The following is a 14,078-nucleotide window of genomic DNA, read 5'->3' on the forward strand; positions in this document are numbered from 1 at the left end:
TTTGACAGAGTTTCGCTCTTGTTACCCAGGCTGGAGTGCAATGGCGCGATCTCGGCTCACCGCAACCTCCGCCTCCTGGGTTCAGGCAATTCTCCTGCCTCAGCCTCCTGAGTAGCTGGGATTACAGGCACGCGCCACCATGCCCAGCTAATTTTTTGTATTTCTTAGTAGAGACGGGGTTTCACCGTGTTGACCAGGATGGTCTCGATCTCTCGACCTCGTGATCCACCCGCCTCGGCCTCCCAAAGTGCTGGGATTACAGGTTTGAGCCACCGCGCCCGGCCTGAGCCTATTCATGTTTTAAGCACTATGTTCTAGACACAGACCTGCTTAATGGAGTTTGGAGCTTACTTGGTAGAGCAAACATGTAAGTTAATAATAGAATTAGAGGCAGAGGGAGCAACACAGGGAGCCAGTGACAGAGAATCAGTCCATGTGACAGGCTTTGGGCTAGTGAAAAAGCAGGAGGTGCCAGGTAGAAGCTGATCTGCTTGGTTCTCATTGGCGTCCCCCGTTCTGAGCACAGGATTGTTCCTGGAAGAGAATTGACACTGAGGCAGAGGTCAGACACCATGGCCCTCAATAGAGGGGATGACGAAAGGAGACGCAAAACCTCAGATGAGTCCATACCCAGGCTTCTCCAAAAAGTTATTGGAGAGAAGGGGCCCAAACCATGATTCATCCCAAGTCCCAAAGTCATAAATTTTATTTCACCTGGTTGGAAAGTGAGATGCTTGGATTGGGCCTGAAAATTAGGCAAGACAGAATGGAACGCAACAACCACAAAGGTAGTTAATTTATTTTCAATAAAATTTAGGAAAGAAATACAGCTTTAATTAGGGACCCTGGGTACCATTTGGAAATTTACTGACTCTGGGTGTTCAGCCTCTGTCTCCACTACAGATATCACTTCATTCTCTTGAACTCACCCTTCCTCTCTATCTTCAACTCTACAAGAAAATATATCCACGCCAACATCAGAACATGCCCTGGTGTCCTGTGGCAAGAACTTGTATGCTCAGCTCCCTCTTAAACTTATTTCTGACACTCACTTGCTGGGTGACATTTAATCAGTACCTGCACTTCTCTGGGCCTTATGATTCTTATCTATAAAATGAAATGGGGCTTGATGGCCCTTCCACCAAGATATTCCAGTTTTCACTCCCGCCTGGGCTGAGTTTGTGAGAATATGGGAAATAAAATAAGTTAAACAGTACTGCATAGGACATCTTACTTGTCCATTAGAAATTCTAGCCAGGCACAGTGGCTCACGCCTGTAATCCCAACATGTTGGGAGGCTTAGGTGGGCGAGTTGCTTGAGGGCAGGAGGTGGAGACCAACCTGGCCAACGGGGCGATACCCAATCTTGACTAAAAATACAAAAATTAGCCGTGCATGATTACAGGTGCATGCCTGTAATCCCAGCTACTCGGGAGGCTGAAGCACGAATTGCTTGAACCAGGGAGGTGGAGGTTTCAGTGAGCCAAGATTGTGCCACTGCACTCCAGCCTGGGTGACAGAGCAAGACTGTCTTTAAAAAGAAGAAAAGAAAAGAAGAGAAGAGAGAAGAAAAGAAAAAAAGAAATTTGATTCACTAGTCTCTTTAAGTGAGATTGTGAAGTTGGTGGAATGGGATTCTTACGGGGGCTCTGCCTCCGATCCTAAATTTTGTGACCATACAGTCACTCTCTGATGATAAGGCTGTCTTTGGCCTCTGTCTGTCATGTAGGAAAGCTTGGAGAACAAACTTGGCCCAAAAGGGCAACACCTAGTTAGAGAAGAAAATGGGAGCCCTAGGGATAACATTTACTCTGTGAAGAGTGTCTTTCTCCTTCCCAGGACTGGCTGAGTGGCCGGTGTAGATTCTGTGGCTATAGGAAGGAGAGCTGCCCACATTCTCCAGCACCTCTTTCCCACCGCTCCTCTACTAGCCCAGTTAGAATCCCGAAACTCTGCTGTGTTACTGAACTTTATTCCACTGTAGTCTCTCAGGCAAATCCCTTTACTTCATAGTTCCTTAGACAACAAGGAGCTGGGGTTGATGGTTGAGGCTCCCTCTAAGCTTTGATAGCCTTTCTTGCTCTGAAAGCAACACAACGTTGAAAAACACTCTCTGAAGACTCTGCTGTCAGCCTAATTCCTCCTCTACACCCTGCTCTGTGGCAACATCTTTATTCTTTGGTCTTGGTCAAAGAATATGAGCGAACCAAAGATAAAATAAAAGAGAGAAGGATGGGAGGAAACTACGGGAGAGGGAGAAAGGAACACAGAGACCACGGGAAAGAGAAACAGACACAGGCGCAGAGAGGCACCGATAAACGATGAGATACCAAGAGACCAACAGAGACACATTGTCAGAGACAAGCAGAGGGGTGTGCTAGTAAGTGTGCACGTACGCTGGAAAATGAATGAAGAACGAGGACACTGCACTGCTCTCCAAGTTATCAAGATGAAGACCCATGATGGTGGCATTCCCTCTGAAGGTAGCCTGGAAAGTGGGAGACATGCTTTGCCCACTCCCCAGGGTTGACTAGAGCCCCCAGCCCAGTGCAGCCCAGGGGTGTAAGGATCAAGATCCATTCAATAAAGAGACCCTTCCTCCCAAGCTGTGAGCTGGGTGGGGGGAGGGAGTTAGTTCCATTTGTGACCTTGGGAACTTAGTGTTCCCAGCAAGAAAGGGAGTGGCTGGCTTGTCTCCAGTTCTTATATCCAAGGTGCTGGCTACTGAAGGAATAGGCTGGGCCACAGCAGCTGAGCTTCCAAATTCTGGAACCACAAGAAAGGCCAGTCTCTCTTCAGCATGGGATCTTCTGGACTTTTGAGCCTCTTGGTGCTATTCATCTTCTTAGTGAATGTCCAGGGACCTGGTCTGACTGATTGGTTATTTGCCAGTAAGTATTGGGCCTCGGTCCTTGCCCTAGAGAGAGGGGAGTTTGCTGGGAGGAAGGATCAGGGAACAACTCTTCAGATCCGGGTTGCTTTCCACCCATCTTAGCCAGGTCCCAGGTTGGGAGAGGAGAGAGATATTTGTAAGCTCCCTCCTGTGGAAGATCCCTTCTGGGAATGCAGAAACCCTTACTTAGGCAATCCCCACTTTCAGCCCCTTTGAAGTGGAGAGTCTTTATCAAGGAGGTGGAAGAGAGTCACAGAATCTAGCATTTAGGGTAGGTGCTACAGGAATCCACGAAACCAAGAGACCTTCTCCTTACCCCACAAGCAAAACAGGCCCCTTTCTTGAGCCGCCATCTCTATCAACTCCTGGTTCTTTCAAATGTAGTCCCATAAAGGGTCCCTGTATCCCTAAGGGTTCCCTAACTTTGAGATAAAAGACAGCGTGCAGAAGTCCCTTTAAACTTAAGACGCTAATGTTCCATGACTATAATGTAACAATGATCATCGTTATCATTTGCTGAACACTCAGGAAGTAAGGATTTCTGAAAAGGGATTTCTAAAACAACAGAGGGGTCTGGAGTCAGATTTGGGGGGTTCAAATCTTGGTAGCCATGTAATCTTGGACAAGTTACTTAAATTTCGTGGGCCTCAGTTTCCGCATCTGTAAAATGAGGATATTAACAGAACTTCCTTCATAGAGTGATTATCAAGGTTGAATGAGATCATACATTTTAAATGCTTAGAAGAGTGCTCGGCTTATGGTAAGTACTTAGCAAATGTTAGTTAATATGACTGCGTATCTGTTACTATGATTAGAGCTTTATATACTTTGTCTCATCGCTTTCTCACAACTCCTTAAGGGCAAAACGATTTTACAGTTGATGAAACCAAGGTTCAGAGAGGGTCAGAATTCAGGCCAAGAGTAAGAATTCAAAATCTAAACTGGCTCCTGGGTAAGTGATATTAATCGCTGTATAATATCTCCACCTAGAGGAACTTCCAAACATTGATTCTTCAACAAAGCCAAAAACATCACGTCAGCTTAATCCAGTGGCCTGCAATGGGGCGATTTTGCCTTCCAGGGGAACTTTGCAGTGCGTGGAGACATTTTTGGTTGTTACAACCAGCGGGTGCTACTGGGGTCTGTTGGAAAGAGGCCTGGGATGCTGCTAAACATCCTACAATGCCCAGTTCAGCCCCCCAAACAAAGAATTATCCAGCCCAAATATCACTGGTGTTTGAGATGGGATGGAGCTGGGGGGATGGGAAGAGAGGGAGGAGTGGTCAGGAGGGAGCGGGGTGTAGGCAGTAGGGAAGTGAGTGAGGCCGCCTTGAGGAAGAGAACTCCTGGAAGGGAGCAAAGTGGAAACAAACTTCCCTGACTCTCCAGAATTGCCTTGTGTCTGGCAAAGCGGAGAGACGCTGTGCTCTCCAAGGCTCACGGGTGTAAAACTGCTCCCTCCCTAGAGAGATGTCCCAGAATCAAAGAAGAATGTGCATTCAAAGAAAGGGATGTGTGTACAAAGGACAGACAATGCCAGGACAACAAGAAGTGTTGTGTCTTCAGCTGTGGAAAAAAATGTTTTGATGTCACACAAGGTAATATTCAGAGCCTCAGAATAACCAACCCCTCCCCCCCATATCCTCACCTTCTGCCTTCCTGGGCTGGCTTTGTGCCCTTGTCGCTGAGGGCTGGTCTCCGGCAAAATTGCTGGACTTGGAAGACCTGCGATTTAGATTCATTACTGTGCCAAATATGGTGTGTGACGATAGTAATGACCTTATCCTATCAAGTAATATTTGAGACTCAGTTTCAAACATTACTTGATAGGATAAGGTCATTCTTATCTTCACCAAAACAAATGAGTGGTGAGGGAGTGGGATTGAAACAGATATTTTTTGGCTATTTGTTTACCTGTCACTCTTATAATTTTTTTGAGCCTCCAGGTGGCCATAGTTGCCCTAACATATACCAACATTGTTGCTGCAAGTGATAAATTAAGCAATTTATATTTCCTAGCTCTTTTGTATGTAGTGACCACCTCTCTGCCTACACAAATCCAACTTTGCACCAAAATACCTCTCCTGACCACTCCAGAACAGAGGGTTTTTCCCTTTCCGCTGCATCTTAATTTCATGCCCATCTCCCTGGGATGCAAAAAGACTATCAAAGATTCTTTTTTCATTCATTTAACAAATATTTGTTGAGTGCCTCTGAGACCCAATTTAGGATTCGATCTGCTCAGCGTGGTCAGGAAGGTTGGGATTGCCTCCTTTGAGAAAGCGAATCTGGAGCTGAGTTGAGAAAGATGGGTAATGTTTTAGGCAAAAAGTGGTGGAAGGGTTTTCCAAGCACAGGAGTAGCATCCACAAGGCTCAATGGTGGGGCCTGGGGAGGCCAGAATGCAGAGTGAACACGAGCATGGTACAAGGAAAACAGATCCTGGATGGGCAGAGATCAAACAACTCAGGTACGGTGGGCCGGATGAAAGAGTCTTGTCTCGATCCTAAGGGCCATGGCAATCCACCAAGGTGGGCCAGTCACATGACCAGGTTCACACTACATCTATAGAGGTTAAAATAGGAGGAGCAGAGTGTCTTAAAGGACTTCAGGATGATAGAAGTGGTGGCCAGAACTAGAGGTAGCTGAGGGGATGAAGAAGAGTAGGGTGTGCTTGAAAGGTATATGGGAGGTAAAGTAAACAGGACTTGACAGAAGTAGAGTGGGCAGGCCGGAGGCTAAGTCACTCACATGCCAGCAGGTAAGGATTCTGAATGCAGACATCCTGAGTTCAACTCTTACCTCCGGTTTGTACCAGTCTTTTTGTCTTGGATAAATTAACGACTTTCCCTCACTGTGCCTCAGTTTCCTCAGATAATAAAGGGATCAGTGTAAAAAGTTATTTTGAGGATCAGATAAATTGATCTGCATGATGTGCTTACAGCAATGACTGGTACATAATAGCCACCTGATAACCTATTCTCTTGTTTGTGATTCTTGGCTGGGGGCTCCTAAATAGCAGAGATCATGCCTTTTCTCTGTTCCTAGAAGCATATGAGCACATAAATAAATAAAAAATGAATGCACAAGATTCTGAAGCAAGGTGTGGTGGTGAGGGATATAGAATAGAGTCAAGGAAGACATCACAGCAGTCGATGTCTGAGAAAGGTTTTGAAGGAAGAAGAGGAGTGTCACTGTGAGCAGTGCAAAGGGATAGAGGTATGGGGTAGTGTGTTGAATATTGCTGAAGCATGTAGCTCGGAGGGTTCTGTGGCAGGGGAGGAGGCCAGCATCACAGTAGGAGCCAGGCAATGAAGGGCCTTGTGGATCATGTGAGGACATGGTCATGAAGTCGAGGTAGGTCCTATCTGTGGAATGACATGATGAGCCTGGCTTTCAGATCCATCAGATCCTTCTCTCTGGTGGGAAGCATAAAGGATTGATTGGAGGGGCCAGGACTGGAGGCAGGGGGATCAATCTGAGGTTATCTCAACAGCCCAGGCATGAGACACTGAGGCTTATATTAAAGAGACTGGCAGAGAGGTGAACTATTAGGAGGTAAAAATCAACAGGACCTAATTGCTCAGCAGTGATTTACTCATATGGAACTGGGTAAGCATAATTTAGTTGGGACCTGTATTTGCTTGCTAAAGTTGCTAGAACAAAGTACCATTGACTGGGTGGCTTAAACAACAGAAATGTGTGGTCTCACAGTTCCTCAGAAGTCCGAGGTCAAGGTGTCAGCACGGTTGGTTCCTTGTCGGGGTTATGGGGAAGAAGCACGTTCCATTCCTCTCCCCTAGCTTCTGGTGGTTTGAAGGCAATCTTTGGTGCTCCTTGGCTTATAGACACATCACCCCAATCTCTGCCTTCACATTCATGTGGTGTTCTTCCAGTGTGTATGCCTCCGTCCAAATTTACCTGTTTTTTTTTTTTTTTTTTTTTTTTTTGTGAGACAGAGTTTCACTCATGTTACCCAGGCTGGAGTGCAATGGCACGATCTCGGCTCACCGCAACCTCCGCCTCCTGGGTTCAGGCAATTCTCCTGCCTCAGCCTCCTGAGTAGCTGGGATTACAGGCACGTACCACCATGCCCAGCTAATTTTTTGTATTTTTGGTAGAGACGGGGTTTCACCATGTTGACCAGGATGGTCTCGATCTCTTGACCTCGTGATCCACCCACCACGGCCTCCCAAAGTGCTGGGATTACCTGTTTTTATAAGGACATCAGTCATACCAGTACAGAGGCCCACCCTATTTTAGTCTGACCCCATTTTAACTAATTACACCTGCAACAACACTATCTCCAGGGATACAGCTGCCCACTCTGGGGTCTCCTTGCAAATGTGTACAATATTTCAGTGGAGCTGTACACCTGCTGTGTGACAAGGGAAAAGGAGCCTATTCCAGTTTCATCTATAGTGGTTTTCAGGGAGAATAATAACATCTGTTCATTTCTGGAGTAGGCACTCTGAGTTTTCAACTCTGGAGTCTCTCTGCAGATGTATGCGAAATGCCAAAGGAAACTGGTCCCTGCATGGCTTTTTTCCGTCGTTGGTGGTATGACAAGAAAAATGATACTTGCTCCATCTTTATCTATGGCGGCTGCCAGGGAAACAATAACAACTTCCAATCCAAAACCAACTGCCTGAACACCTGCAAGAAAAAACGTGAGTCCTGGGCGCCCCGCTCCTTCATCTTCTCCAGTGCCAGGCTGGGAGGTCTGGGTGTTGGCTGGTCCATTCCAGGACAGCTACATCTTTGGCAGATCTGGTGCTGACAGAACCAGCTCCAATCAGGAGATCAGAATGCACCTGGCAAAGGGGTAAGACAAAGTTACTTTCTGGGAACTGAGGATGAGAGGGATGTAGAAGTAATCAATGTTGGCGAGTATGAGGGGAGTTAGGAGGGGTAGAGGATGGGTACAGAAGTGGTGAAATCTCAGAGACGAACTGCAGAAGAGGCACAGGATGTTAAACCTAGATAGTTGACCAACCAACCCTTCCAAGCCATCAATGCTCTCAATACAACTCTTTGCCAGCAATTCCTATTCATTTGTCCTTGAAGGAGATGGAGAACTCCCCAAAGCAAACCCACTTCTTTTTAGTATCTTTCTGTGAAAAGATGTATAAACGTAACTTCAGCCTCCAAAGATAAGCTGAACCCAAGATGCTCAACTGTTTCTGTCCTACGTTCTCTACAGGCGTTCCCTGAATGGATAAGGATGCACTGGAAGAACCACCAGCATGTGACTCATGCTCTGAGGACTGTCCGTGTACGTGACCGATGCTCTAGATTGACTTCCAGTTTCACTCTCAGCATTCCGAGATCTTGGCCTTTCCCAAAACAGAACCCCTGCATCTACCTCCTCTTCCCCAGACTTTGCCTCTTTTGATGCACAATATCCTTCTGTTTTGATTTCATCCTTATGTCCCCTTTATCTCCAACTTCTAGAGCTCCCAGTTTATACTGTGTCACTCTCAATTTTTTCCAATAAAGTACTTGATGAAGTCCTGTGCCTCTGAGGCTGAGTAATTGACATCTTTTTGGCACATTGCACTTGTAGAGTAAGGGATCGTTGAGGCTTCTGGTGATACCATTCAAGGGAGTAAAGACAATCAGAACTTTGAAGAGTTGTGAGCTCCAGGGATACTGTTATTGTTATATACCTCTGTTTCTATAAAAGATTGTAAAATTCTTTTTAGGCAAGGGCCCAAGGACAATGACTTAGTTTGGATCCTCTAGAAATGAACCCTTGGAAAAGGGCATGGGTGCAGGTAGTTTGTTTGGGAGACCTCCCAAGACATACAGGATGGGGGAGTGGGATGAGTAATTCAGGGAAGAGAGAGGAGTCTATTATGAGCTGGTTATCACTGTGGCTCAGTCCTACTGGGGACCTTTTAAAGAATCATGTAAAACAGGCTTCCACATTTTCTTTTTAAAAATTATTTTATTTTATTTTAAGTTCTAGGATACATGTGCAGGACCTGCAGGTTTGTTACACAGGTAAGTGTGTGGCATGGTGGTTTGCTACACCTATCAAACCATCACCTGGGTATTAAGCCCACATGCCCCTGATGCTTTCCCTACCCCTGCCCCTTCAACAGGCCACAGTGTATGTTGTTCCCCTTCCAATGTCCATGTGTTCTCATTGTTCAGCTCCCACTTACAAGTGAGAACTGGCAGTGTTTAGTTTTCTGTTCCTGTGTTAGGTTGCTGAGGATAATGGCGTCCAGCTTTATCCATGTCCCTGCAAAGGATGTGAACTCATTCCTTTTTATGGCTGAGTAGTATTCCATGGTATATATGTACTACATTTTCTTTATCCAGTCTATCATTGATGGACATTTGGGTTGATTCCATATCTTTGCTATTGTAAATAGTGCTGCAACGAATATATGCATACATGTATCTTTATAACAGAATGATTTATATTCTTTTGGGTATATACCCAGTAACGAGATTGCTGGGTCAAATGGTATTTCCAGTTCTAAATCTTTAAGGAATCATCACACTGTCTTCCACAATGGTTGAACTAATTTACATTCTTGCCAACAGTGTAAAAGCATTCGTATTTCTCCACAGCTTTGCGAGCATCTGTTGTTTCTTGACGTTTTAATAATCACCATTCTGACTGGCATGAGATGGTACCTCATTGTGGTTTTGATTTGCATTTCTCTGATGATCAGTGATGCTGAGCTTTTTTTCACGTTTGTTGACTGCATAAATGTCTTCTTTTGAGAAGTGTCTGTTCATGTTCTTTGCCCACTTTTTGATGTTTTTTTTTCTTGTAAATTTGTTTAAGTTCCTTAAAGATTCTGGATATCAGATCACAAATTTTCTTAATCTATCTCCTGTGATGGGAAGCTAAGCTATTTGTCCACTGACTCCCAATGCCCACTGGATGTCAGAGATGCTAAATCCCTCACTCTTTCAGACTTTTATGCATACAAGCTATACAAGCTCCCAAGGGGCCAGAGAAAACCCACAGCAGAAAAGTAGTGACTAATTTTGGAGGCAGGAGGCTGTCAATGTGCATTGGCTATTATTCAGCCATAAACAGGAATTAATATCTCACTCACCACTGATGACATGCCTTGCTGCACACAGACACCCTGCTGCCATCCTGCAGAAATGTTTTCATTACCCACAGTCCTTTGCCAGATGGGATTGATGCCCAGGTACCTGGCTCCTCACTTCACTCGGGCCTATACCAAGGATATAAAATTTGGTGCAGATGCTCAAACCTTAATGCTTCAAGGTGTAACTTTTTATCCAATGCTATAGCTGCGACAACAGGGACAAAGTGAGAACAGATTTAGAGTAGTCCCAAAGTAACAAAATATGTTATCGATTGTTGCAAAATCAACTGACTTAAAGAATAAATATAACTGATCTTTACATACAAAAGAAGAGAGAGGCAAGTGAAAGGCAGGGAGAAAGATTCAGACAGACAGACTCACTGAAAGAGAGAAAAAGACAGGCACAGAGTAAAAAACATAAAGAGATACAAAAAAGGGAAGAAACAGTGAGAAAAAGAAAACAAGAATAGACGTGTCAGGAGAAGAGTGAAATTCGAAAGAAGTAAGAGAACTAGCATACTCTTAACCTTCAAATGCCCCCTGGGAAATGGCAGACTCTCGAGTTAAACAGCCTCTTCTGCTAAGGGAGCCTAGAAAGCTCAAGACAAGATGTGCCCTCTTTCCCTGGTAGGCCAGAGAGCCTCCAATTGCTGAGAATTGGAAACCGCCTATCAAGCCCCACCTTCCCCCAGGCTAGGTACCAGCTAGTCGCACTCGTGGCCTCAGGGATCTGATGTTCCTGATGAAGGGAATCTGCCTGGCTTGTCTCCAGGGCTGTCTCTTGGAGTGCTGAGCCACACCAGTGCAGGCAAAGTGCAGAGGTAGGAGCCGCTGAGCAGCCGTTCTTAGTTTTGGTGCCATCAGCCAGGACAGTACTTCCTAACATGGGACTCTCAGGATTTCTGCCAATCCTGATACCATTCATCCTTCTAGGGGACATCCAGGGACCTGGGCATGCTGAAGGGTCTTTTTGGGGTAAGTATTGGGAACTCAGTCCTTGCAGTGGAGAAAGGAAACTCAGCGAGAAGGAAGGAACAAAGAATAATTTTGCAGATGAGGAATTATTTTCTCCATCTCTGCCTGGAGTTCCAGGTGGGAAATAGGGGAGCTATTTGTAGTCTCTCGGTAAGAGACTCACTTGGTGAATATAGGCACCTGAATCTGGGGCAACTGACTCCTTGCAGTCATTCCAAAGAGTTCTTCCTGGAGGTTTCTGGACCTAGAACTCATGAAATGGAATAAGAAGGAGTGGTGAGCCCAAGGAAGTTTCCCGTAAGGAAAACAGGCCATTCCCTACAATACCACCTGTGTCAGCTTCCAAATGTTCTCCCTGCAGCCCCCCACACCCATACTCACAGAGGACCCTAGCCTGTGGGATAAAGAATGGTCTCCAGAAGTCCCTTGGAATGCTGAAATGTGAAGACCCACAATTAGCAGCTAAATATACTGAGCACTGAAAATTAGTGGTTGAAAGTGAGCACTCAGGAGCCACACATTGCAGGTTCAAATCCTGGCTCTGCCCATGAGTAGCTGCATGACCTTGGCAAATTCATATAATCCCCTTATGCTTCCAATTTCTCTGTTTACAAAATGTGAATATTAACAGTACTTACCCATAAATTTGTAATGAGGATTAAGGAGAAAAGGCCAGCACACAGTAGGGGCTTCATCCATATTACTCACTGTTATGTTATGTTATATTCCCCAGGCAGTTTGACAATGGCTTTTCAAACTGTGTTGCATCAGTCTTCAAAGCAACCCTATGGACAAATGAGAAAATCAGGGCTCAGAGAGAGTGCCTGGCACATCAAGGGTTGCTCAGAATTCAGAAGGCCAGCTCTCTGATGCCAGAAATGTTCATCTCAATAATTGAGAGTCATAGCACCTCCTGGGGGAGCAACCAAGCATAGCAATGCTGAGTGACTAGAACAGTCTCAGAGGAATGCGTCTTTCTCTCAGGAACCTCATAGATGGTGTGGGTGGAGTGTAGGGGTTGGTTTAGGGATCTGATGGTGAGTTGTTATGGGGTTGGGGATGTGAGCAGTTTTGTGAAATTCCTGAGCCGCCTGAGGGCCACTACCTTCTGGGGACAGGTGGAGTGGAAACAATGTTTTCTAACTCTGCACTGGTGCCCTGGGCCTGGGGAGGTGGAGCACTGGCTCCTTTAAGGCCTCGAAGGAATATATCTTCCCCTCTTTTAGGTTCATGTCCCAAAATCCGAGTGAGATGCCCAATGGATGAAATAGATCAGTGTACCCAACACAGCGAATGCCCGAAAGACATGAAGTGTTGCATGTACAGCTGTGGAAATAAATGTGTAGCTCTCAAAGAAGGTAACTCAGATACTTTCTGAATTACCCAATGTCCTCATCTCCTGCCCCCACCTGCACTGCACTAACTCTCCTGGTTCACTGATGGCTGGTCTCTGACCAAGAGTCTAGGTATGTCTTCTACTTGACACAAATCTATCAGTCCTGGACTTGGGAGACATGGATTTTGTTTCATTTCTTCCCCTATTTTGGTATGTGATGTGAACAATGTAGTTTTCCTTTCTGGGCCTCAGTTTTCCTATCCATAGGACAGGTGTTGATATTGGACCACATGGTCTCTTGGCTACTCTTCAGTGATTCTCGAGATGCCAAGTAGTCACTGAAGTCTCATCAAATGCCAACATTGTGTCAGGTTATATGTTAGCTATACGAGATAAGTGTATAATATGTATTTCCTGGTTTTTTTCTCCAGGCTTCTCTGTCTATATAAATCCAGGATGCCCTCCTTGACCACCTTAGACTGCCCACACTCTTTCTTCTCTGCCCATATTATTGGGCTCTAAAGAAGACGATCAAGGACTATTCATCCATTGTATTCATTCAACAAATATTGATTGGTTTCCTGACACCTGTGATGAGTTCCACTTGCTCATTGTGGCCAGGAAGATCAGAAAAGGTTTTTCTGGGAAAGGGGTCCATGATTTAAGATCTGAAAGATGAGTACTTAGACCAAAAAAATGGGACGAAATAGCCTTTCAGGCACAGGTAATAGCATGTGCAAGGCTCTGTGGCAAGAGGCAGCATGTTCAGGCCTAGAAAGACTGGAAAGCAGAGAGTGAGGAAGAGATGAGGAAGCTGGTGGTGTATATTCAGGGCAACTTGAATCTGCACACCTAGGCGACCATCCTCAAGTTTTGGGCTCAAATAAACTCTCTACTTAATTATATGTTCTGAATCTTGTTACTTAAGGTTGACATGCCTATCAAGACAATAACTAGGTTTTCAGTGCTTTGACAAAACGTTGGATGTGTGGCCTTCTGGCCAAGCACCTGTGGTTTCATATTGTTCAAGCATTTGTTGCATTCCTAGGGATTGCAGCTCTATATAAGCTCACTGTTGCTGAACCAAGAAATGAGGCATACACAGATTTTGACAGAAATTGTAATTCTAGAACAGATTTTGAAGAGATGAGGAAGGCTGGTGTCTTTCAGAGTGCAAAGTGACTTTGGAATTGAAAGAATTTCTCTGGGTTGAAGTTTCTCATTGACTTGTGTTCTTGAACCATGAAGCATGAATATGTGGGCTGAGGAATAGTTTCTCTTGATAAATAAACAATTAACAAATTTTAAAAAGAGAGAAAGATGAAGCTGGGCTAATGGGAGAAGGAGGACAGGTAAGGGGTCTGATCTTGATCCCAAAAGCAATGGATTAACCTATGTTCAAATCCTTTACCAACTGTGTGGCTTCAGGAAAGTTACTTGGCCTCTTTAAACCTTACTTTCCTCATCTGCATAATTAGAACGATAAGAGGACCTACTTTACAAGATTAAATGTTAATAGATGTCAACTACTAAGAATAGTGCCTGACTCTAATCGATGCTATAATTATTGTTTTGTCGTGTTTCAGACTATGAGGTTCTAAAGAACTCTATTTGTACCTCATAGCACTATGGGCAAAATATTTGCTCAATAAATGCTTCTTTAAGACGACAGTAGATTTGGGTTTTGGGTTTTTTTTTTTTTTGTGAATACTCATGAAGCATCCTTTCTATGCCAAATTACCCGTGAGAAACTGCTTTATCAAGATGGCATAAGATGCGATCCCCTCTCAAA

At 44.9% G+C, this 14,078-nt stretch overlaps 1 protein-coding gene across 3 annotated transcripts; it reads left to right on the forward strand.

Annotated features, from left to right (window-relative positions):
- The first annotated feature begins 2,741 nt into the window (after nucleotides 1-2,741).
- On the forward strand, nucleotides 2,742-13,187 carry LOC116540233 (eppin). 3 transcript variants are annotated; one of them, XM_032263644.1, is made up of 4 exons: nucleotides 2,742-2,891; nucleotides 4,360-4,491; nucleotides 7,396-7,563; nucleotides 12,177-13,187. In XM_032263644.1, the coding sequence occupies exons 1-4, from the start codon at nucleotides 2,801-2,803 to the stop codon at nucleotides 12,326-12,328; spliced, it is 543 nt and encodes a 180-aa protein (XP_032119535.1). In that variant the 5' UTR covers nucleotides 2,742-2,800; the 3' UTR covers nucleotides 12,329-13,187. The 3 variants fall into 3 exon arrangements, with proteins under 3 accessions (XP_032119535.1, XP_032119534.1, XP_032119536.1); XM_032263643.1 differs by lacking the exon at nucleotides 12,177-13,187 and adding an exon at nucleotides 8,097-8,414; XM_032263645.1 differs by lacking the exon at nucleotides 12,177-13,187 and having other exon boundaries at nucleotides 7,385-7,545.
- Nucleotides 13,188-14,078: the final 891 nt, after the last annotated feature.

The sequence above is a fragment of the Sapajus apella genome, unplaced genomic scaffold, assembly GCF_009761245.1.
Source record: "Sapajus apella isolate SASKATOON/1434 unplaced genomic scaffold, GSC_monkey_1.0 scaffold137, whole genome shotgun sequence".
Classification (NCBI taxonomy): domain Eukaryota; kingdom Metazoa; phylum Chordata; class Mammalia; order Primates; family Cebidae; genus Sapajus; species Sapajus apella.

What these genes read in the sequence shown, in the direction of transcription:
- LOC116540233 (XM_032263644.1), top strand. Translation starts at nt 2,801, where the DNA reads ATGGGATCTTCTGGACTTTTGAGCCTCTTGGTGCTATTCATCTTCTTA. An exon ending in GACTGATTGGTTATTTGCCA is followed by an intron (nt 2,892 to 4,359) that starts GTAAGTATTGGG and finishes CTCCCTCCCTAG; the next exon opens with AGAGATGTCCCAGAATCAAA. An exon ending in GAACACCTGCAAGAAAAAAC is followed by an intron (nt 7,564 to 12,176) that starts GTGAGTCCTGGG and finishes CCCCTCTTTTAG; the next exon opens with GTTCATGTCCCAAAATCCGA.